This window comes from Dipodomys spectabilis, unplaced genomic scaffold (genome assembly GCF_019054845.1).
Source record: "Dipodomys spectabilis isolate Male_0828 unplaced genomic scaffold, ASM1905484v1 ptg000002l, whole genome shotgun sequence".
NCBI classification, from domain to species: domain Eukaryota; kingdom Metazoa; phylum Chordata; class Mammalia; order Rodentia; family Heteromyidae; genus Dipodomys; species Dipodomys spectabilis.
Window position 1 is genome coordinate 49,137,946 of NW_024870679.1, and position 25,326 is coordinate 49,163,271.

General features: G+C 42.4%; 1 protein-coding gene across 1 annotated transcript; it reads left to right on the forward strand.

Annotated features, from left to right (window-relative positions):
- The first annotated feature begins 484 nt into the window (after window positions 1-484).
- Rimkla (ribosomal modification protein rimK like family member A) lies at window positions 485-23,583 on the forward strand. The gene is made up of 5 exons (XM_042683992.1): window positions 485-647; window positions 11,715-11,945; window positions 17,110-17,196; window positions 20,135-20,338; window positions 23,126-23,583. The coding sequence occupies exons 1-5, from the start codon at window positions 485-487 to the stop codon at window positions 23,581-23,583; spliced, it is 1,143 nt and encodes a 380-aa protein (XP_042539926.1).
- Window positions 23,584-25,326: the final 1,743 nt, after the last annotated feature.

Below are 25,326 nucleotides of genomic sequence, written 5' to 3' on the forward strand. Positions count from 1 at the left end.
GCCGCCCCATCCCTCCCGCCCGGGTCGCCCCACCCCAGCCCAGCCCAGCCAGCAGCGCCACGCCCCCGGGGGGAGGGGGCTGCCCACCTCTGGTCACCCCCGAGCAACCTCGCCGTCCCGGCCGCCGCTGCAGCTCGGTTCACCCGGCCGTGATTCCCCACCCGGCTCCGCTGCCCCGGCCGCCGCAGGACCCAGGCCCTCCGCCAGCCTCTCCCGGGCACCGCCCGCCCGCCGGGGCATCCTCTGCAGCTGGCCGCGCGGCCCGCGCCCACCGGCGCGCGCTGATTGGCTGGCGCGCCGGCGGCGGCGCTGAGCGGCGGGGCAGATTCGCTGGGTCAGGGCTGCAGAGGCGCCTGGCGCACTGGCGGGAGCGGAGCCGCGGTGGCTCGCCCGGGACTCCCAACGCCTGTCCTGCCAGAAGGGTTGCCTAAGGGGGACGTCTAGGGGTCTGCGCCGCGCCGGCGCCGCCGCCGCCCTGGCCGCCATGTGCTCCCAGATCTGGTTCCTCACGGACCGGCGCATCCGCGAGGACTACCCGCAGGTGCAGATCCTGCGCGCCCTCCGGCAGCGCTGCTCTGAGCAGGACGTGCGCTTCCGGGCGGTGTTCATGGACCAGATCGCCGTCACCGTCATCGGTGGCCACCTCGGTGAGCAAAGCCCACCCCGGGGTCCCCGAGGGTGGGCAGGGTGGACATGCTCTCCAGGGCCTCGCTCAGCCAAGTCGCCTTCACCCCTTCTTTCCCTCCCGCCCCCCAATACCGGGTCCACAAGACTGTGTCTGTCTCCCTGCGAGACCCCTTGGGGTGGAGAAAGCCCCTCACCTTGATAAAGAGGTCACTCTTTCAATCACTACCATCTGCCCTGAGGCCAAGGTTTGCGAACTCGTTTCAATTTACTTACAGGACTTTGCTTTCTGGGGAAAACAAATTCAACCTAAAGCCAGAGGAGGTGTCAGAGGAAAAATCAAAGCTATAAACCCCAGATTTGCAAATTGTACTTGCACTGATAACCTGTCAGCTTCGACTATGAGATGTAAGAAACCAGCCCTGTGTTGGCAAAATTGTTATTATGATGGATGCTTTTGGAAACTTTTCCAGCAATCTGGTGCATCAGCAATGTTATGCATAGAAGATTATTCACGAAGGTGGATGGGAATATCTGCCACCTGCCAGTGTAATATGTAAGAGGAGATCTTAGGTGGGGTTTTCTTTTACTCATCTTCCTCCCTTCAAGTATTGAATCCTGATTCCAGAACAGCCAGGATTTCAGGTACACACCATTCTGACCTTACTCATCTCTTTATTGCTATGTCCAAGAGCCTTTTTGGGGGTATGACCTAGACCTGAAAAGGTTGTTTTCAGATAGCCTTAATTATTTCTAACACAAGAAAGAATCCATGACTTGAACTTTTCACAATCCCTGGCTTGCTGTTTGGACACTCCAAAGTATACAGCCATCAAAGAGTCCAGGACCAAAAGGAGTTTCCCAGGTCAAGGTACTTCTTGGCATACTATACTATTCATATTATTCCAGCCATATATGGTTAAATGGGTACATACTTTGTGAATTTTCTTTGGCAAGGGATTCCAAATTTGGAACTGGCTACTAGCAAGTGAGAATTTGAATGTGACCTGTTTTTATGTGGACTATATCTGCTGTAGATTTTTCATCTGTATGTTTGTCTAAACCTTCAATATGTTGCTATCAGACTGTATAGCCTGTTGGAGAAATATACTACAAACATCTGGGGCCTTACACTTAATCTAAAGTGTTGTCTTTCACATGCAAAGGGAATATTTTCTCAATCTTTGATTTGCTAAAACTCTCCCAATTAGTTCATGTACAATAGATTCCAGAACAGAGACTCTGCAGTTGTTCTGGATTGTTATTAGTGTTTCTGTTCATGAGTGCTTTGGCTTCATTCTGGATCAGTCTTTGAAGTTCAAGGTTTTCATTTATGATACTAAGAGTTGAGAGTCTTCCAGATTGAAAGTTCCATTTCAGTGTCATACTTTAATTTTTTTTCACCCATAGAATGCTTGCTTACTCATTTTTACAGCCTTGTCTTTTTGAGTTACAGTAACCAGAATTCATATCATATTTGTTTTGTAAACCCCCTTATAAATCCTACCTATTATGGATTCTATAAGAATGGACAAATGCTCTCTGTGCATAAAACCTCACTTTAAAAACTCAGATCTAGAAAAAAATTAAATTCTAGTTAATACTGCAGAAAACATTTCATCACTTTTTAGTGTCTCAAAGTTGACTGAAATTCATTCAAATGTGAAAATATCTCAGTCTATTCACAAACCAGGAGTTACTTTTTTTTAACTTCAAGAAGATCTACACAGCTATTTGCTTGACAAATAGACATTAAAGATAGGCATTTTTGACGCAGTTTTTGTTGTTGTTGTTAATTCAGAGGTATGCCCAAATCATAGCACATAAAACAAACCTATTAGATCACCATTGCTGCTGTCTGAAGCTGTCAAAAGATTTATTTGTTATGAGGATGGATGAATTAAAGTACAAGAAAATGAGTTCTGTGAGAAAGTGTGACTGCTTGATCTTTTCAGTGCTGTGACTGAAATAATTAATGACATGTAGCAGACACTCAGTAAATACTTCTGAATAACTGGCACATAGTAGGTGCTTAGCAAATACTTCTGAATGAGTGGCACAGAATAGACACCTAGCAAACACTTTGCAAAGATAGGTCTATTTCCAAGATTTGTCTAGAGTCAAACTATAGCAAATTCTTGGCAATTTGCTGAGTCAAAGCATTCCTCTAGGGGAAAATAAAAATCACAGAATTCACTGGCTTTGAAATTCAGAAATGTAGAGTTATAATGATACAATTCCCCTATTTGAGAATTATAGATGTGAGAACTAGGGAGGATTTTGAGATCATCTTTTCTAACTACTTTATTTTATGAAGATGAACCTGAGGTTCAAAAAGATGAAATGACTTTGTCAATGGCATCCAGGCACTTTGTAGCAAACCCAAGTTCAGTTCCCTGATCTCCTCATTCACAGCCCACTCATAGGAGAAAAACATGCTCTAGGACCTTGGCAGCCCATAGTAGCTGTCTGAGTAGATGTTGAATTGAACTGTATCCAATCAAACTGAGGCTAAACAGTGACTTTGCAAAGTAATTTTACAGCTTAAGAAATTAAGGCATTACCTTTACCAAGCCTTTGTGCCTTCACTCATTTCCATCACTTCTTTATATCAGCGTGGGACTATCTTGAAGGAAGTAGTATGGGGAAGGTATGGGCAGACTCTGCCTCAGCCATTTGCTTAATTTCATTCCTGAACCTTTCTTCTTGGAGCCTAAAACCAGGGATTACAACTTCAGGGTACATCTGGAAATATTCAAATGGGAGCTTGAAAGTTTTGAATTCAAAGATTGCAATTATTTTTAAAATTACTATACATATAAACTGAGAATTCTATACAAATGCAAAGTTCTGTGATTATTTTTAATCCAGTAGTCTACCCTATCCAATACAGATTTGGAGGGGCCAGCTCATTAGAGAATGGGGAATGACCTTCAGGTAACTGAAGTGCTCCTCTAGAAAACATCCTCCTTTCACCCTTCAGGGTATGACATTAGCAAAATCATGTTTATGTCCATTTTGCTTTCAGAAACTTCATATTCTCCACTCACTTGATCACTCATTCATCCAACAAAATATTTATCAACTATCCTCAACTCTAGGGATAAGTGGTGGATGTGATCAAAATGCACCAATAATAATAATGATAGTCATGGCAACCAATGAACACCAATAAGAGTCATTGGATTTATAGTATTGGTTGAAGTTAGAACCAATACTCAATCATTGTAGTCTAAGCACTAAATCTCATCTCTTCTGTTCTGCCTTCTGCATGAGCCAAACAGAGAGAGAGAGAGAAAGAGAGAGAGAAGAAACTGGGGTTTGAATTCAGGGCCTGGGCATTATCCCTTAGCTTTCTTGCTCAATGCTAGTGCTCTATCACTTCTAGCTTTTAGGTGGTTAATTAGGGATAAGAGTCTGATGTATTCTTCTGTCTGGGCTAACTTTGAACCATGATCTTCAGATCTCAGCCTCCTAGGTAGCTAGGATTATAACACCTAGCTTATTTCCTCTTAAAACTTCACACAAGGGTCTGGGAAGGTGGCTCAGCAGTACAGTGCTTGCCTTGCATGCATGAGGCCCTGGGTTCGATTCCTTAGTACCACATAAGCAGAAAAAGCCAGAAGTGGTGCTGTGCCTCAAGTGGTAGAGCACTAGCCTTGAGCTGAAGAGCTGAGGGACAGCACCCAGGCCCAGAGTTCAGGCCCTATGGCCAACCAAAACAAAACAAAACAAAAAAAACTTCACACAAGTCAATCATCTGTATAAAGCCTTTTTGAGCTCCCTCCTTTATCCCCAGGTAGTCAATCTCTGTCATCTCTGTCATCTGCTGCCAAATAATATTGTTCATACTTTTAAAATAGCACTCAGCATAATTTATTGGAATTTTTATCTGCCTGCAAAGTTTATATCTCTTCTCCCCTTGAACAACAGGATTCCTCTGTACATAGTAGGTCTTCATGTTTGTTGATGACCGAGTAGAGTCATAAAAGCTAATTTGGGGCATATGAGACTTTTATTTACCAAGTAGTTAGCATCTGTGTTTGGGAGATCATGATTGTGTGTGTAAATGTGTTTGTGATGAGCCATTATACGAAGACAGGTTCACTAGTGAGAATTAAGTTCTTTGACCTTGTACGGGTCTGAATCATTACCTGGCTCCAGAAATAAGTCCAGTCACAAACCCAGAGACAGATAGAAGACATAAAATGAGTCTGACCCAAGAAATGAGGTTGTGTTACACTTTTTGCTTTAGAGTAGATGACTCGGCATTCCTGCTCTTACTTTCAGAGCTAAAACTTTTGTGTTCTATATGGATTCCCCCCTCCCGCCCACCCAGTAGTGCTAGGGATTAAAACCAAGGGCCTTGAATGTCATAGGCAAACGCTCTACCACTAGGCTATAACCCCAGTCCCATACAACAATTCCTAAGTCAGATTCTTTTTTTTCCCCCTCTGAAGTAATGAGGATTGAATCCAGCTCCTCATATATATGCAAGACAAGTACTCCTATTGCCAAACTACATTCCTTGTCCTTTTTTCTTTTGAGACAGAGTCTAAGTTGCCCGGGCTGGCCTCAAACTTGAGATCTTGTGCTTCAGCGTGTCAAGTAATTGGGCATGAGTGCTTAACCTTTAGCTAAAGGCCTGTGTTTGACACCTGCTAATCCCAGAAACACTACTGTATAGCACTAGTAGAAAATCAAAAAGGGGGTGAAACATCTACCATCTAAAATCCCCCAAACTGATGTGGGCTCTGCATAGATTTCTTTACCCCAGGGCCCACAGTTAACATCTGCAGGTTGACCTCAAGAATGGAGGATAGATTGAATGTTCATATTATGTTTCTAACAGTACTTTGGAGATGTGTTTTAGAGCTGGTAAATTGGGCTCCTTTGTGGTTCTCAAAGCCCTACTCATAGATTTCCAAACCACCTGTTGATGCCACCATAACATTTCACCATATTTCTTAGGTTTGCCTGGTGGAAGGGCTATCCCCATAACTCAGAGATGTCCTGTCATCCTTACTCATCACAGCTCCTTGTCACTTCCCTCACTAGCAGGAAACCCATCAACATCCAGCTCCATCAGTGCTGGTCTCCTCTCCTTACTCCAGCTACTTCCCTGGCTAACCCCTCCCACTGTCCCAGAATGATTCTTCTTATTCAAGGTTTATATTGATCAACACAAACCCACATAATTATCTAAAGCTCTTGGCCTATTTCTATTTGATCTCTCACTATCCAAAAGTTAACTCAGCTGGATGCCAGTGGCTCATGCCTGTAATCCTAGCTACTCAAGAGGCTAAGATGTCAGGATTGAGGTTTGCAGCATGGCAGGAAACTCTGTAAGACTTATCTCCAATTAACCAACAAAAAGCCACAAGCAGAGCTGTGGCTCAAGTGGTAGAGCAGGCCTTGAGAGAAAAAGCTAAGGTATAGCACCCAGACCCTGAGTTCAAGTACTAGTACTGGCATTAAAAAAAAAAGTTAACTCGAGACTATTATGAATAAGTGATAAATTTCAATTGCTTTGTGTTACTAATACTTTAACACATTTTAGTCTTTACAACAATCCTGTTTCTTCATTCCATTAATTTATTTCATTCAACAGTTACTCATTGAGAATCTACTCAGGCAGTGTGAGAGGCAGTGGAGATGTAGAGGCAGAAAGAACAGATGTGGTCTTGCCACATTATTATAATTTTATAATTTGTTTGTTAGCTGTCAACAAAAGTCCACTGACTGCATACTGTTCTATATGACAGAAGAAAAGATCCAGAAATGTTCACCTGTCCAGATTACATTCTAGGTGGTTAGAATATAAGTAAGACAAGTAAGGCATATAATATATTGGTGAGAAAAGCTAAGGGAAGAGAGAAAAGAAGGGGGTGGCAACTTTAGGGTAGCTGAGGTTGTCCTCACCCAAAGGTAATATTCTACAGAAGACCTGAAGGAATTAAGAAAGCATGCTTTCCAGCTGTTGGGGATAGAGCCATTTAGGCTGGAGAAGAGGGCAAAGAAACCAACATGGCAGAACAGAGTAAGCAGAGGGGCAGAAAGTAGGGGAGAAGTCAGAGAGGAGGGTAGAGAGGTGAGCACATTTGTAGGGCTTTGTGGGTCACTGAAGGATCTGGGCTTTTACACTAGATAAGATTAAAAAGGGAGTGGGGCACAGTGAAAAGATGTAGGGATCCATTTTTGATCATCTCTGGGAGAATCCACAATGGCCATGATTCTGCTAAAAATGTAAGAGTCCTGTGAGGTAGTGAGGTAGATCCTTGTTTATTCCCATGCTGCATTTGTACTCTCCTGCCACTTTCTTTTTGTACTTACTGTGTACATGAAGCCTTTTTCCCCCTAGTATATGGGAAACCAGTTTAGTGTTGATGCTTTCTTCTGTAAAGCTAAGGATGTTTGTATGTCTGCAAATGAGTGATATGTGCACAGGTTTGGGAGGGCAATAGTTCATCATGCATCAGTTTTATATAAATGCCAAGGCATTTACAGTCAAACCTATCCTAATGATCTGTATTAGAAAAGGCCTCTAAATGAGAAAAGATGTGTAAGTTCTTATCAAAGTACCTAAAATATAACAGATGCTCAAGAAAAATCCTGGCCAGGATGAAATCTGAATCACAGCACCCTTTATTACCATGCGCTATTTCCTACTATCAAATGGTTGAGGTTTTTTTTTTTTTTTTTTAAGTTTTAGAGCTCTGTTTTCTAAAAATGACTTATATCACACTAAAGCTATTTCTCTTTACTATAAAGTTCATTTCTCTGCTATTATAGCTACAAATGCAAAGTCTGATTTTACATAACTTAATTTATCCTAATATATGAGTTATAAAAAACAAAAAGTAGGGGCTGGGAAGGTGGGTTAGTGGTAGAGTGCTTGCCTAGCATGCATGAGGCTCTGGGTTCAATTCCTCAGGACCACGTAAAAAAAAAAAAAAAGTAGCCAGACATGCTTGTAATCTTAGCTACTCAGGAGGCTGAGATCTGAGGATCACAGTTCAAAGACAGCGCAGGCAGAAAAGTCCCCTGAGACTCCCCTCCAGTTAGCCACTCAAAGACGAAGTGGTGCTAGTGGTAGAGCACTATCCTTGAGCACAAAGAGGATTGGGGACAGTGCCCAGGCCCTGAGTTCAAGCCTCACTGACAAAATACTAAAACTAAACATAAATAAAAAGCAAACAGACCCAACTCTTTAGGGGAAAAAAAATCACCCTCTCTCCCACTTTTTTGAGACAGAATCTTACTCTGTAGCCCAGGTTGGTGTCAAACTTGCAATTCACTTACCTCTGTCTCCTGCGTGTTGGATATGTGCCACCAGGCCTAGGCATATTTCTATCTTATTTCCAAATAAAAGAAAAATCCATAATCAAGTAGTGCATTCAGGAAGAAATCAGAACAAAATTACTCATAAAAGTAGATTGTTCTTGTTAGAAGTAATATGCAAAAAATATTGATTTTTATTTTCTTTTTTTTTTTTAAGAGTTTAGACTAGATTGGCCATTTTATTGACTCATTTGAGGTCTGATCTTTTTTCCCCCCCTACTATCTGACCTTTTTGGGTATAGAGTGATCATTTCCAGGTTTTCACTTGTCTGTTTTCAAAAACAAAATAGTTTGAGGCTAAACATAATAAATCTCAGATCCAATCCAGGAGTTTGGTGATGACCCATCATGTATCAGTTTTATGTAAATGCCATGACATTGACAGTCAAATCCTCAAGAAGCAAATATCCCAGAAGCAGCTCAGCTTCTCTCACTTCCCCAGGTTAAAGTGAAGAGTCTTGGTGGTGGAAGGCAAGAACTACTCATTGCTGGAGTTCTCCTTTGATTCACTGCAGACAAACAGAGCCCTATCCTCATGTCCTGTAGCCAGCTCTTCATTTTCTTGGCTTGAAGACTGCAGGTCACAGTGGGGTTGTAAAGAATTCTGGGGAAAGTGATGTGTTAAATAAGCTCCATCTTGAACTAATCGGCCCTTCCCTGAAAGGAGTTGCTACTGTGGAGAGAGGGCAGAGATTACTTAAGCTGTTTAATATCTCAAAATCCAGAGATAGGCCTCTCTAAGGATCAATCTTTAATCCACATGATTCTTAGCCATGTGTAGCTACAGCTCTCACTGAAGGCACCTTGAAGGTTGGTGTAATTAGCTTTGCAGATGAACCCTATACCTGTCAGGTTCCTCTGCATAGGACTAGCCAACAGCACAGAGTCAGACACCAGACATGTCTTACTGCATGGTAGAGCCTTTTGGGCTCCACTTTAACCCATTCCATTCTTCATTTATTAAAGGCTTCAGTTGGAATGAGCCAGGCCCAAAGATATACCTTTGGAGAAGAGAGACAAAGTCCTGGTAAGACTTCCTAGGTGTACGTGAACTTGCTTGTTGAGGCTGAGCTGTCTCTGTGCACTTGTGGTTGGTATTCTAGAAGTGGATTGAACTTTTTTTTCCTCCCCTGTAGAAGTCTGTTTGTCTGTGGCCTCGTGTTGGGATTTGAAAGCTAGATGTTTTTTGCCGCTTCTTGCTTCTCAAGGTAACTTTTCCGTTGCAAAGCTGTTTTTACTCATTAGGTGGTTTAAAAAAAAAACAACTCCATAAAATTGTCCTACCTTGCTTAGTAGAATGTATGTAATAATAATGGCAGTGCCTTGCATATGTATAGTGGTTTATGGTTTTCAAAGCATCTCTGCATATATTATTCACTGTGTGATACTGTCCTGGGTAGTCTGTATTGATTCATCGTGTGCATCAACCTGGCTACTTTTCTTTTTTTTCTACCAATTTTGAGGAGACTACATAGAATCAACTTCCCCCACACCTCACCACTTTTATAATTTCCCCCAAAGGCTTGTAAACAGTACAAGAGGTTTTCAAGACCAACAAAAGCAAGCATAAATGATACTGTCTGATTGCAAAGTGAAGATGGCCTGAATATTCTTTATAAATCATGCCTAAGAATTCGGTTGCACTTCCTTCCCATAGTTTACACTATCAGCAAGTGACTATGAAAAATATATCTTAATACCCCCATCTCTGTACCTCGGATACTAATTTGTTGTTTTATGAGTGTTTTGTTCTTTGTTTTTATTTGTATGCATAGAGTTTTTCTCTTTTTGCTCAACTGAGAGCTTTGGTGTTGATATTATTCATCTCTGATGGAGAAATTATTAACTTCATTAACCTGAGTGTGCAAAATACCCTTCATGAAATAGAAGACACAAAGCCTATAATAGAATTTTGTCAATTGTTTTACAAGTTAGCAGAATGGTAGGATCCTTGCCTAGTAGGTCCTGATTTTAAACTCCAGAATTGAAGAGAGAGAGGAGGAAAAAAAAGACTTCAAAGACTTCAAAACATTTTGGAAACTCCCTTAAGGTTCATGAAGAGAAACTAAAGAATTTGAACTCACTTTTTATGACCCAATGTAACCCATGTCCTCTCTCCATCTTTCCATCCCCAGGTGATTACTTTAGGATTAGGCACCCCAGAGGATGTGAGGCCTGCGTGACCCCAAGCAGGCTGCATGGGTGTCTCCAGTCATTGCTTCCTGCTGTACCATTGTTGAGTGACCAGTAAGCCTCGACCATTCCATTCTTAGGCAGTGGAAGAATGTCCCTTTTATTGAGCCCATGCCTATATCCCTACAGCTTCTGTTCAACTCAACAAACACTGAGTGTCTACCATGCACCAGGCATTGTTCCAAAGGCTGGATTCAGCAGAGAACACACAGACAAAATAATGCTCTTGCGGCTAGCCCTACCTCTTGGAGTCGTTGAAGACAAGCCAAATAATTCTTCTACACAGAAGTCCTTCAGTAGCTTGAAGACTGGACTCAGCTTCATCTGAGTCTTTACATTATCCTAACACCTCCACTGAATCCAGGGTAAAACAGCTTCTTTTTGCTGTACATATTGTTTTAGCCTTCAATTAATCTTATTTAATTTTGAATATTGAGTTTGTTGACTACTGAATTGATTTTTAGTAGATTGGATTTTTTAAAGTTTGTTTTTGTTCTAAAGGGAATATGAACTTGGAAAAATTCTGGAAAATACAAATGAATATAAAATATAAAGAAGCAATTACTGAAATCTCATTACCCACTATTAAAATATATTTTTTCTAGCCTTTTCCAACTTGCATCTGTCTATATAGTTGAGATCATAATGCATTATTTGTCATTTGTAATCCTATTTTTCCACTTAATATTGACATTTGTACATTAGATATAGAAGAATATATTCCTAACATCCTTTAGCTGGTGTAGTGGTGCAAGCTTATAATCTGAGTACTTGGAACACTGAGGCAAGAGGGACATCAAGTTCGAGGCCAGCCTGGGCTTCATCATGAGACCCCACTTTAAAATAAAATCATCACTAGGCCCTGGTGGCTCATGCCTGTAATCCTAGCTACCCAGAAAGCTGAGATCTGAGAACTGCAGTTCGAATCCAGCCCAGGCAGGAAAGTCCCTGAGACTCTTATCTCCAATGAACCACCAGAAAACCAGAGGTGGTGCTATGGCTCAAAGTGGTAGAGCACTAGTCTTGAGCAGAAAAACTCAAGAATAGTGCCAAGGCCCTGAGTTCAAGTCCCACAACCGACAGAAAAAGAAAAAAAAAGAAGAATAAAATAAAAAAATCATTTACATGGTTGTGTAATCCTCCATCCAGTCATCACACTTTTTCTCTAGATGTTAAATCCTAAAAAAGTGGCAGGGATTCTCAAAGTAAGTGACACTTTTGCCTTTCCATAGAGTCTTCAGACTTTATGTTTGGTTCTGTATGGGAGAGAGGAGCAGGTTGCCTCCCTCCTGTGGATTCTTTTAACTTGTATTGTTCTCGGTATGCAGCTTTTGTTTTTCTTTCTTCCATCTTTTTGTGCTTCCTCATAACCATGCTCTGCTATTTGTTTGGAGAATAGGCTGACTGTAGAACTCTTTGGTGACACCCTGGGATGTTCAGATGGCTGCTCTTGAGACTCTGTCCCTGCCAGATGCAGACTGAGGACCCGTGGAAGCAGGTCTTCAGCTGGACTGAACACTGGCAAGTGTGGAGCTCACTTTAGTCCTTGATTGCAGGCCTGCAGCTGAACCAGAAGGCCCTCACCACCTTTCCAGATGTGGTGGTTGTGCGAGTGTCCACCCCCTCTATACAGTCAGACAGCGACATCACTGTCCTGAGACACCTAGAAAAGCTGGGCTGCCGCTTGGTCAACCGCTCTCAGAGCATCTTAAACTGCATCAATAAGTTCTGGACATTTCAAGAGCTGGCTGGACATGGGGTTCCCATGCCAGACACTTTCTCCTATGGTGAGTCCCCTTGAAATACAGTTGGAACTTCTATGTCCAAACTACCTGTATCTCTGAGCTTTTTCCCCCCTAGAAATCTTTCAGTATCTCTTGTTGTTTATCAATAAAGTGATACAATGTCTTGAAGCTATATGCTAGCCATGCCTTCTGTTTGAAATGTCTTGGCTTCTTTCTATAAGTCATTCACTCCATGCCAGCAATCAGTGATACTCTGGGACTATAAGAGGCATTCCCAGGAAACCTTAGTGTAGTGTGGTCAACATCATGGAAGAGGTGATGGTCCTGGCTAGTGCAGGAGTACATAGGAGAACTCCTAATGCAGTTTAAAACACTTCCTAAAAGATATAATATCATCAACTAAGCTGAAATTATCTCAATGAAAGAAGGGTTCCTGAAACAGGGAACAGATTACAGAAAGACCTAACAGTAAGAGGAAACATGACCTGATAGTGTTGCCAGTAGCTGTAGAATGGAGAAAGGCAGGGCAGAGAAGAAAGAAGAAAAAAGGGGTAGAGGGGAAGACAGGGAGAGAAAAAGAGAGGGAGAGAGAACTGAGAGATGTAAGATGGGAAAGATAAGAAGGTGCCATATACAGTATGTGAAGGAGAAAGAGTTAACTGGAAGTTAACAGGAAGTTATTAGAGGGTTATAGCCAGGGGAGTGGCTAGCCAGAGTCACAGTGAATCTCATGTGGGCCATCCTGTTGAGAAGAACAGGGCCCAGGAATGGGGACCTCATTTGTTTAAGATGGGAGCGAACTAAGCATGTGTAAAATATTGATGGAAGTGGAATGAGGAGGTTGAAGATAGGGAACCTTTTACTTATTCATTTATTTATTTATCTTAAAAAACAGTTTTAGGGGCTGGGAAGTTGGCTCAGTGGTAGAGCGCTTACCTTGCATGCCTGAGGCCCTGGGTTCGATTCCTCAGCACCACATAAGCAAAAAGAAAAAAAGCCAGAAGTGGCGCTGTGGCTCAAGTGGTAGAGCGCTAGCCTTGAGCTGAAGAGCTGAGGGACAGTGCTCAGGCCCAGAGTTCAGGCCCCACAACCGGACCCAAAAAAAAAAAAAAGTTTTAAATTTAAATAATGAGAGAATTTTTGTGCTGGAACTGGGATTTGAACTCAAGACCTGGGTGCTGTTCCTTAGATTTTTCACTCAAAGCTTTTTGGTGGTTAACTGAAGGTAAGTCTCATGGACTTTCCTGCTTCGAACCACAATCCTCTGATCTCAGCCTCCTAGTAACTAGGATTAAAGGCATGAGCCACCAGCACCTGGCTTGAAAGGGAACCTTCTAAGGTCCCTAAAATGATGACAGAAATGGATCTAGGGCTCAGGGGCAGAGCTGATCTTAGATTAGGACTCCTCTCTCACTGCACTGTTAGAGAAGGAAAAAGATGGCTGGAAAGTAATTAAATGAGCCAGGTACTGGTGGCTCACACCTGTAATCCTACCTATTGAGGAGGCTGAGATCTGAGGATCACAGTTCAAAGCCAGTCCGGGCAGGAAAGTCCATGAGACTCTTATGTCCAATTAACCACCAGAAAACTGGAAGAGGTGCTGTGGCTCAAGTGGTAGAGCTTGGAGCTGAAGAGCTGAGGGACAGTGCCAGAGTTCAAGCCCCATGACCAACAAAAGAAAGAAAGAAATTAAATGTATCAATGGGATACTTCTCCTCCCAAAAATTCCTCTAGTCTCTAGTCACTTACAGTGTCTCCTCACTTCAAAATAAATCATTAGCATTTTTGTGAACAAGACAAGTGTTGTTACTATTCATGTGGTGGGCAGAATAACAACTTTCCAAAGATGCCTATTTCTTAATCCCTGGAACTATGAGTATTCTAGGTTACAAGACAAAAAGGAATTAAGGTTGCAAATGGGATCACAGGTATGGTGGTTCATGCCTGTAATCTCAGCACTAGGGAGGCTGAGGCAAAAAGATCATGTGGTCAAGACCAGCCTGGGTTCCATAGTAAGAAGCTGTCTCAAACAACAAAAATGGTCGCAAATGGAGTTAAGTTTGTTAATTAGATGACTTCAAAATAGGCAGGTTACCCAGGCACTAGTGGGTCACACCTATAATCCTAACTACTGAGGAGGTTGAGATCTGAGGATCACAGTTCAAAGCTAGTCCAGGCAGTAAAGTCATGAGACTACTATTTTCAATTAACCACCAAAAAGCCAGAAGTAGATCTGAGCTCAAGTGGTAGAGCACTAACTTTGAACAATACAGCTCAAGGACAGCACCCCAGCCCTGAGTTCAAGTCCCAGGACTGGTGTGTGCATATACACCCCAAGCGGGAAGTTATCCTGAATTAGCCAGGTGGGCCCAATTTTATCAATGTTCTTAAAGGTAGAAGGAGGAGGCAGAAAAGAGGATCAGAGGGACATGCACTCATGTAAGAAGGAAGAAAAGATAAGCTATAAGGACCCTGTCCTTGTTGGCTTTGGAGATGGAAGAAGGCCAAGAGCCAAAGAATGAGCACAGCTTGTAAAAGCTGGAAAAGGAAAGAAACAGATTCTCCCCTAGGACTGCAGCCTGCTGGCACCTTGATGTTAGGGAAACCCATTTCAGACCTGTAACTATAGAACTGTAAAATGATAGATTTGTGTTGTTTAACCTGCCAAGTTGTAATTTGTTACAGCAGAAACAGAAAACTAATATGCCAACTAATGCACCTATAAAATATCAGCACTGTTTTGAGAACTAGGAAGCAAACTGAAAGGGCCTCTGAGCAACCCCAATGTGTGTCACAAGTCCCAACACAGATCCAATGTTACTCACTTACTGGGTAGAAAAGCTCTTCACACTGTGATCCAGGTCCTACTTTTCCCTGTGTGGGAAAAATTATCTCACAAGCTGTTCTGTCCTTTATAAGTCCTTTGAGAGGGGAAGTACGAAGAGAGGCTCCCTGTGCTGACAGCAGTGACAAGTATTGGTTAGTGTCTGAATAGCAAGGAGGCTGACGACCATTCAAACCAGATACACACTGGACTCACGCCTGTAATTCTTGCTACTCAGGAGGGAGGTCTGAGGGTTTAAGTTGGAAGCTAGCCCAGAGAGGAGTCTGTGAGACTCTTATCTCCAATTAACCAGCAAAAAGCCAGAAGTGGAGCTGTGACTCAAGGCAGAGTTCTAGCCTTGAGCAAAAAAGCTCAAGGACAGTGCCTAGGCCTTGAGTTCAAGTCCTAGGACTGGCACAAAGAAAACAAAATAATACAAAAACAGATCCAAGAAGCAGTAAATGTGCTAGTTGAGTGCAGTTAGAGGACAAATGTGGTACCTTAGGGCATTTATTATGACATGAGTGTTAGTATTGATTAAGTTATCAAGGAAAAGGAATGCTCAATATAGTATGTACAGGAACCCAAGGAAGCATATAGAACAACTTAGAAAGACTTTCATGCACATTATTATTCATATTATAAAATTAAGGCCCAACCGGTATAGAGGGACCAGTTCAGACTGTAGAGAGATCCTTTCACTTTGGGAGAAGCCAATGTCCAGGCTTAGTCTCCTTGGGTTTTGGTTTCCTACCACTTCCTAACAACTGTTAAACACATTGTGGCTTAATGTAATGTTCACTGATTATCTCACAGATCCTAGGTCAGAAGCAGCCACAGCATACTCAGTTCTCTGTTCAAGGTGTCAGGTTGAAATCAAGGAGTCAGCTGGGGCTGTCATTTGGGAATTACCTTCAAGCTTCAGTGACTTTTTCCTTTTTGGTGGTGGTTAATTGGAGATAAGAGTCTCATGGACTTTTCTTCTTGAGCTAGTTTCAAACTGATCCATAGATCTCAGCCTCCTGAGTAACAAGGATTATAGGCATGATCCACTGTCACCTGGCTGATTTATTGTCTTTTAAATGGCTCACCTGGTTATTAACATAATCACAGGAAAGAGACCTCATTATAGTCACTGTAGTATAATCAATGATTATACTACAAGAGGGATAGCAACAAGAGGTGTTTCCAGGCAGTGGGACTGTTGGAACAGGCTGGAACCCTACTTCCTCTAGTTACTGTGAAGAGGAAGCTGCCTCCTCTATGATTGTTGTCAAGGTTAGTAGATGTGGAGCAGGTACAGCCTTTAGAAGGTGCTTGATAAATGGTGGTCTCCCAATGGAGATGTGGCTCAAGTGGTAGAGTGCCAGCCCAGAGTAAAAAAGCCATGCAAGAGCACTGAGTTCAAGCCCCAGTACTGGCACAGGATGGTGGTCTTCCCAGCATGGTTTCCTTGGGGAGAGTTGAGTCAACAGAGCAGCTAGGATTGTTGGGGCAGTGCAACTCTACATGGTACTCTGATGGTCGGTTCATGTCTTTATGTAGTTGTCCAACTCCATGGAATACACACGAAAAGCAAACCCTAATGTAAACTATAGGCTCTGGCTGATAATGATGCAGTTCTGATGAATGCACTTCCCTGGTTGTGAAAGTTGATAATGGGGTAGGGTATGCATGTGCGGGGACTCTGGGCATGTGGGGATAGTTCCTAATTGATGCACAGTTTTGCTGTTCATTTTAAGTTTCCCCTAAACATTAGACTCTCTCTCTCTCTCTCTCTCTCTCTCTCTCTCTCTCTCTCTCTCTCTCTCTCTCTCTCTCTCTCTCTCTCTCTCTCTTTTGTCAGTTGTGGGGCCTGAACTCTGGGCCTGGGCACTGTCCCTCAGCTCTTCAGCTCAAGGCTAGCACTCTACCACTTGAGCCACAGCACCACTTGTGGCTTTTTCTGCTTATGTGGTGCTAAGGAATTGAACCCAGGGCCTCACACATGCAAGGCAAGCACTCTACCACTGAGCCACCTTCCCAGCCCCACATTAGACTCTTGGAAACATTTTTTTAAGTTGATTTCCTTTCCTTTGTGTGAGGAAATGGATTATCTTTGCATTAATTTACTCAGAGACACTCAGCCTCTGGAGACTTTCTAGAGGGGGCAGTGCTGGGCCAACCACTGCTGCAATACCTAACACCTACTTCAAGTCCTAGTACAGGAAGGAAGGAAGGAAGGAAGGAAGGAAGGAAGGAAGGAAGGAAGGAAGGAAGGAAGGAAGGAAGGAAAATGTAGCTATTGCATAAATTGTCAACTAATCTCAATGCACTTCCTTCTTTCTTTTTTTAAAATCTCCTTGTTTTAATACCTTCTTGACTCTTGTTTTCTCTTGGCAGGTGGCCATGAAGACTTCTCAAAAATGATTGATGAAGCTGAGCCCCTGGGCTACCCCGTTGTGGTGAAGAGCACACGAGGCCACCAGGGTCAGTGCTGCTCCTGGGCTTCCTGGGTAATCTGTCACCCAACCAATAAGGGTGCTATATAAGGACTTAGCAATGTTTCTCCTCTCTGAGCCCCCTCTGTCCTTGCTTTTGTTAGATCCTCTCATCTCTCCTTAGATGATTACAACAGACTCCTGGCTTGACTAATTAGTTTCCTTTTAAATTTAATTTAATATTTATTTATTTATTTATATTTTTGCTGATATTGGGGCTTGAACTCAGGGCCTCTTGCTCTTACTTGGCTTTTGGGCTTACAACTGAAGCTCTACTACTTCAGCCACACCTCTGCTCCAACTTTGTGTGGGCTAATTGAAGATAAGTCTCTTGGTTTTATCTGACTGAGCTGGTTCGAAAGCATGCCTTCCATAGCTCAGCCTCCTGAATAGCTAGGATTATTAGGCATGAGCCTTCAATAATATACTAATAATCTCCTCAGGGGATGGGAATGTGGCTTAATGGTAGAGTGCTTGCTTTGCATGTATAAAGTCCTGGGTTCCATTCTTCAGTACCATGTACCTAGAAAAAGCTGAAAGTGGCACTGTGGCTCAAGCAATAGCATGCTAGCCTTGAGCAAAAGAAGCTCAGGACAGTGCTCAAGGATTGTTCAAGCCCCAGGACTGGCAAAACAAACAAACAAACAAACAAACAACCTCCTCAAGTTATTAGTTTAAGTTAAATAGGGATACAGGTTGACCCATTGCAACAATGAGATGTACAAGACAGATACTATGTCGCAAAACGAACTTTGCAATTTGGGGGGTGGGGGGGAGTATAGTTGTGGAGATGGAAGGGAAGGGATGGTAGGGGAAAACAAAGGAGGAGGCAACAATGCTTGATAAGAAATATACTCATTACCTTGCTCATGTAATTGTAACCCCTCTGTACAATATTTTCACAATAAAAAACTTATTTTTTAAAAAAGACTACTATCAGCAAGGCCCTGTGTTCAAGTCCCAGTACTGTCAAAAAGAAAGAAATGAAGCAAGCAAAGGAAGGAAGGAAGGAAGGAAGGAAGCGAGGGAGGGAGGGAGGGAGGGAGGGAGGGAGGGAGGGAGGGAAGGAAGGAAGGAAGGAAGGAAGGAAGGAAGGAAGGAGAAAGGAAAGAAGGAAACAGTGTGGCTGTTGCATAAATTATTACCAACTAATCTCAGGGCCTCTCCTTTCTTTTTTTTTAAATCTCCTTGGCTTAAATGCAATTTTTTTTACTGCTGACTATGCTCCATCAGGACTTCTGTACTAGAAGCCAAACCCTAGCCTATCTCTACTGAAACTCCTATTGTTGTTCAGAGAAGCCCAGTGCCTCTGAGATCCAGCCATCTGCTATTAGATTCCAGATCTGGTGCCAAATGCCTAGCTGCTTACATCTCCACTCATGGTTGAGACTTGGAACAAGTCAGATGTTGCACTGTGCCCATTTACTGAGCCTTTCCTGTTTGCCCTGTGCCCTGTGGGACCCTCTCCAATAGACACTGACTGCCCATTGACTGCACACACACCCTCCCATAACCCACCACTTGGAACTCCTCTTGTGTCCCTACTTCTCCAATTCTGTTGAGTGTCTGGGGTCCAGTCACTTCAGAAATGATTGCACACTAGTTATGACATGTTTGAAAGTTACTTTTCAGTCTTCTGTGCCACTAGAGACTGATGCCCATTGCTGTTTCATTAAAACTCCAGAGAAGACTTTCTTCCACTCTGTAATGGCAACAGGCAACTTGAGAAAACATCTCATTGTTCCATTTTTGCTAAAAAGAATGCCCAGTCTGGACATGTCCATGTCATATTTGTGAGCAAACCTACTAGGAACCCTTCCTCAGTTCTGTCGTCTAATATGCAAATGGGAAAAAGATTCTGAATAACTCAAAATATAGGTGATTAAAACAGAAAATAAAATTGTTCCTAGGTACTGGTGGCTCATGCCTGTAATCCTAACTACTACTCAAGAGGCTGAGATCTGAGGATTTAGGTTGAGATCTGAAGACTGAGGTTCAAAGGCATCCTGTGCAAGGAAGTCCATGAGACTCTTTTCTCTACTTAGCCACCAAAGAGCAGAAAATGGAGGTGTGACTCAAATGGTAGAGCACCAGCCTTGAGTGAAAAATAAAGAAAACATTCAGGCTGTGGGTTCAAGCACCAGTAAGAGCATCCTACCAATAAAAATTAAAATCAAGCAACAAAAATATGGGTGTATAATTAGATGAGTATAGCTAAATACTAAATTTCTCCTTCTTAAAAGGAAGAGCATGTGTCATTAGCTCCCTCCTTTGAGCTCCTACAACATATTGCTTAGACCTTTTAAGGCCTATCATGTGGTTGTATAGTTATCTTTTTTGGCTCTCTCTCTCTCTACTCATACTTAGAATTCCTCTAAACCATGTTCAATTAATTACATTCTACAAGCACTGATGAGCATCTTCCCTGTGTATTAAGCCCAGTGTAAGGTTTGGGGGATTAAAAAAAAATTGAGCTAGACATAAACTCTGCCTAATTAGTGTCCTAAGGATGATAGGAGATGCTAATTAACTACTTTTGGAACTAAACTGGTTAGATCCCCAGGATTTTGTTTTGGCCAGTTCTGTATATTTCTGGAATACATTATTATTTCTTTTTTGAAAGAAAAAAAAAAGAGTAGGGAATGGGACACACCTGTAATCCCAGTGCTTACAAGGAATGAGTTCAAAGACAAGGAAGGAAGAAAGGAAAGTTGGCTGATCAATAGTATTAAAATGATGAAAATCAAGAGGGAATAAGGTTCAATGATTATTTTATAAGAAGCAAGAGTCTCATCAGAGAAATAAAGGGGGCCAAAGCAAGGCGAAAAGAAGCTGGCTCCTGTTTGGCATAGGGAGTCAGGGTGACAAGGATGGAAGCTCCAGGCTTCTCTAACCCTTTCTCTTGCTCTTCATCTTTCTTCTTAAAGGAAAAGCTGTTTTTCTAGCAAGAGATAAACATCACCTCTCAGACATCTGCCATCTGGTCCGCCATGATGTCCCCTACCTGTTCCAGAAGTATGTGAAGGAATCCCACGGGAAGGACATCCGGGTGGTGGTGGTAGGGGGCCAAGTGATAGGCTCCATGCTGCGCTGCTCCACAGATGGACGGATGCAGAGCAACTGCTCTCTCGGTAAGATACAAGGGTAGTGGAGTGGAACTGTTTCCCAAGGAAGGCCACCAGGACATTTCACTAGGCTGTTGGACTTCTGCTCCTGCCAGACTCTCTGCTAGGCACCAGGATCTCAGAGAGAAGAATGAGAAATGAGCATTTCCTATGTATGGGAGCAATCCACGAGAGGGGAAGTGTGTTGTGACAGAGGTCAGAGCAGAGGCAAGACACTGAGGTTTGAATCCTGTCCTGTAGGTTTTAGGGCTTAGCAGTGGGAGTCAGGCAAGGGTGTGCTGAGACTAGCATTTGAAAACAAATTCCATCTGTAAAGGATGGATCAAAAGCAAAAAAAAAAAAAAATCACCCCAAAAAACAAACAAGCAAAAAAAGAGGCAGGAAGGTGGGGTTGGAAGCTGTCTAACAGCTCGGACAGAATTCTAAGAAGTCTAAAAACCAAAGCCATAGCAGGAAGAACATCAAACTTGCCTTTGTATTTTAATCGAAATTGTGTTGTTCTTAAATGTGTGATGCTATTAGAAAGGCTGCAGTTTGTATTAGGGTTGAATGCATAATGTCATCCCTTGAAGCTATTGGTAAAGCTTATTCTCTCTCACCCCTCTAGGGATGTAAATTCTTTGCTCCTTCATAAAGAGGTATTGTCAGCCTCACTGACTGAATTCATACCTTGTTAACTTGAAGGGAAAACTACCTAGCTATTATTTCTTAACTCACCATATGCAAATACTAAGTCCAGTGACTATGAAAAGAGATGTAGACACTGATTCTGTTCTGCTTCATTAGTGTTTGGGTCTCACAGAAGCTCCTCAGTTGACTTGCTGTATAGAGATGAGTCTTTGCCATTGGGTTATACATGATTCTGTAAATATGTAAGATGATGTGACCGCATGGTGGGAGAATCACTGCTAGATTCAGTACTCTCTACGTTAGCGTTCAATCTCAGTTCATTTGCATTATAGTTATGAATACTGGTTCTTAGCCAGATGGTTTTATAATGTATCCCTATTGCTTTTCCTGATAAGATGTTTGTAAACTGTTTTATAGCCCTTTCCTTATATCATAGCCAGTATCATAGCCAGGACAAGACAGTGTGTAGGTAAAGTTTCTAGACCTAAGAATACAAGTGTTAAGTCTTCCAGAGAGATGAAAGAAAGAAAGTGAAATTAAGCTTTTTAACAGGTGAGGACAGTCAGATCTTTTGTCTTGAGTACAGCATTTTGCCTCACAATCCTCTATTTTTCTGTTAAAAAAAAAATCAATGTTCAGCCTGGCACTATTGGCTCATGCCTGTAATCCTAACTACTTAGAAAGCTTAAATGTGAGAATTGAAGTTCAAAATCAGACCAGGCAGACAAAGCTGAGAGACTCTTATCTTTAATTAACAAGCAAAAAGCCAAGTGGAGGTATGGCTCAAGTGGCAGAGTACCACCCTTTGAAAAAGCCAAGGGAGACTGTAAGGCTCTGAGTTTTTTCTAAAAAAAAAAAATCAATGGTTTTTTTTTTCTAATCCTAAAATGAATTAGAAAGTTTAGAACATTCAGCAGAAGTGAAAAAAGGTTATTTATTACAACTAGAGATAACCACCATTAACATTTTAACATCATTTTCCCCAGTCTTTAACAAACATCCTTTTGCATTATTCTTATCACACTGTACCATTTTAATGCTTCAAAGTGCTTTCCTATGGGATTATAACTTCCTATGAGCAGTAGTAGCCATGGTTGTTAAATGTGATATTTTCTTCTATTGTAAGATACTTAAATTATAATTATGCATTTTCGTATTCAAGTATTTATTGAATGCCTTCTATGTACCAGGGACCATGAGTTTACTGTACTTAAAAAAATGCTGACATTAACATCTTTTTGCATGAGTTTTTTTTTTCCATACATAAAACTATTTCCTTATTAGTAGGATGGCTGGGTCAGAGGATATTAGCTTTCTTTCTTTCTTTCTTTTTTTTTTTTTTTGGTCATGGGGCTTGAACTCTGGGCTCTTTAGCTCAAAGCTAGCACTCTACCACTTGAGCTACAGTGCCACTTCTGGATATTAGCATTTTTAAGACTAGAAAGAAATGACCCTATTGTTTTCTCAAAATGTGGTCTAATTTCCATCTAGAACTCTGTGTGTGTGTGTGTGTGTGTGTGTGTGTGTGTGTGTGTGTGTGTGTGTGTGTGTGTGTGTGTGTGTGTGTGTGTGTGTGTGTGTGTGTGTGTGTGTGTGTGTGTGTGTACTGTGGCTTCAACTCAGGCACTGGGTCCTGTCCCTTTGCTTTTTCGCTCAAGGTAGTTACTCTACTGCTTGAGCCACAGCTCCACATCTAGCTTGGGGAGTGGGGAGGCTGGTCCTGGGACTTGATCTCAGGGCCTGGGCACTGTCCCTGAACCTTTTTTTCCCCTCACAGCTAGCACTTTACTGCTCAAGCCACAGTTCTGCTTCTGGCTTTTTCATAATTAAAGATAAGAGTTTCACAGACTTTCCTACCTAGCTGGCTTTAAACTGTGACCCTCAGATCTCAGTCTTCTGAGTAGCTAGGATTACAGATATGAGCTACCAGCACCTAGCCATGTCTACCTTGTTAGTGGTTAATGGAAATAAGGGTCTTACAGACTTTCCTGTCCAGGCTGGCTTTGAACCATGATCCCTTTAAGGTCTCAGCTTCCTAAGTAGCTAGGATTACAGGCGTGAGCCACCAGGACTCAGTTCCCTGTATCATCTTTGGGTCATTGAATACATCTATGAGTATCATCTATGAGTATCACCTTTAAATCACTGTGCTTTCCCCCTCAGGTGGTGTGGGTGTCAAGTGCCCACTGACAGAACAAGGCAAGCAGTTGGCTATTCAGGTATCCAATATCCTGGGCATGGACTTCTGTGGCATTGATCTTCTCATTATGGAAGATGGCTCCTTCGTGGTGTGTGAGGCAAATGCCAATGTTGGCTTTCTAGCTTTTGACCAGGCATGCAACTTAGACGTGGGTGGAATCATTGCTGACTATACTATGTCCTTACTGCCTAATAGGCAGACTGGGAAGATGGCTGTCCTCCCAGGACTGTCGAATCCCAGGGAGAAGAATGAGCCAGATGACTGTGCTTCAGCTCAGGGAGTTGCAGGCAGCGTCTACACCATCAACAATGGGTCTACCTCCAGTGAGAGTGAGCCTGAACTGGGAGAGGTCCGGGATTCCTCCACAAACACAATGGGGGTTCCACCCCCCCATGCTGCCCGAGCCTGGCTACAACATTAACAAGAGGATGCTTCAGAATTAAAAACTTAAGTGAATTCCTGCTTTTTGGCAGCATTTAAACCAAATCCTACTGCTTCCCTAGTAGATTCCAGTAAGTAAAATGTGGACTCATGTGATTTCATTTGCACAGAAACGAGAAATCCCATCTGGGCACTCAGCATTTTTTTTCTAATGATGATTTAAGCAACTGGCTTAGCTTTGTGGTTTTTACAAAGACTAAGAGAAAAATACTCACCAAGAACAACATCCCAGCTGATCGATTTGAGACCAGTGTCTGCTGTGAATACTTGGGTATAATGGCACCCCACTCTGTGGGGTAAGCTGCTGTTGACTGTAGCAGTAGTGAGCATGAACTTGGAGTGACTCCTGGAAATCCTGAACTCAAAAGGTATCACAAGATGGAGGCATGTGCAGACGAGGTGGAGCATGACTGCAGTGATGTGTTCTTCACTCTGTATATGTGGGATGCTCCAAGAATGACCACACACATCACGCGCTCTCAGAGAATCAGTCTCTGTTCTTCTATCACCATCTCTACCGTATTTCACTGACACTCAGGATAGAGCATTCTAGAGCGCTTCCTCCTCAGCATTGAATGAGATTGAGCATTCCATCCCCTCACTCATTGGCCAATGTCCTGATTACAAATTGCTTTGCTGCTGGGAATTTATATACCTGCTTTAACTAGTGCAAGCTCTAGCAGCTTCTTGCACCTTTGCTGCCTTTGACCTCAGCTAGAAATGCACTTCAGTGAGCTAGTGGCTAAGTGTACTAGAATCTAGCACTCGGGACCTCTCTTCAATGGACTCTGTTCATTTGTCACCCAGAGCCAGTAGTTTTTACCACAAAAACATACTGGAAGATAATCATTCTTCCCCACTCTGTATTAGCTGCAGGAGGTTTTCTGAATGGGTTGGTATTGGCCTGTTGAGTTAGGTATAGCTATTGGAAACACATTCCATACCCTAGCCTTTCAACTCCAGGCTTCAGAAACCTGTCCTTGCCAATTTTTTTCAAACTGGGGAGCCTGAGTTATCAGGAATTATCATTACATATTTTTTCTGTGGGGTTAAAATAGAAATGACACCAAGTGATTCTAATTTCAACTCTTTAAAGCAATAGATGAGATCCTTCCCTTGGAAGAAATCATGGAGACAGAATTTCCTATCTCTGTTTATATGAACTATAACTGAAAACAACCAAGGACCAAATATACTAGAACATATATATTCAAGGTTACCATCATTAGAGTTATTTCCTGGGGAGACCATACTCTTGAGCTATGATGTGCATCTGCCAAGAACATTTAGAATCCCTCTGTAGGGTTTTCACTGAATCCCTGAAAGAAAGAGGCCTCAAAATCTTACAGTTGGATTTTTGGTTTTGTTTTGTCTATTTGTTTTTGTGCTGGTATTAGAGCTTGAACTCGGGCCTTGTGCTCTTGCTCAACTTTTTCGCTCTATAGCTGACACTTAACTACTTTTAGCCAGGCTTCCAGTCCACACTCATGGAGCTGGAGCTTCTCAGACTTTTCTATCCAGGCTAGCTTTGAACTATGATCCTCAGATCTCAGCCTCCTGATTAGAATTGCAGATATGAACCACCAGTGTCCACTACTTGCCTTTTTTTTTTTGGTCTGGTCGTGGGGCTTGAACTCTGGGCCTGGGTGCTGTCCCTCAGCTCTTCAGCTCAAGGCTAGCGCTCTACCACTTGAGCCACAGCGCCACTTCTGGCTTTTTTTCT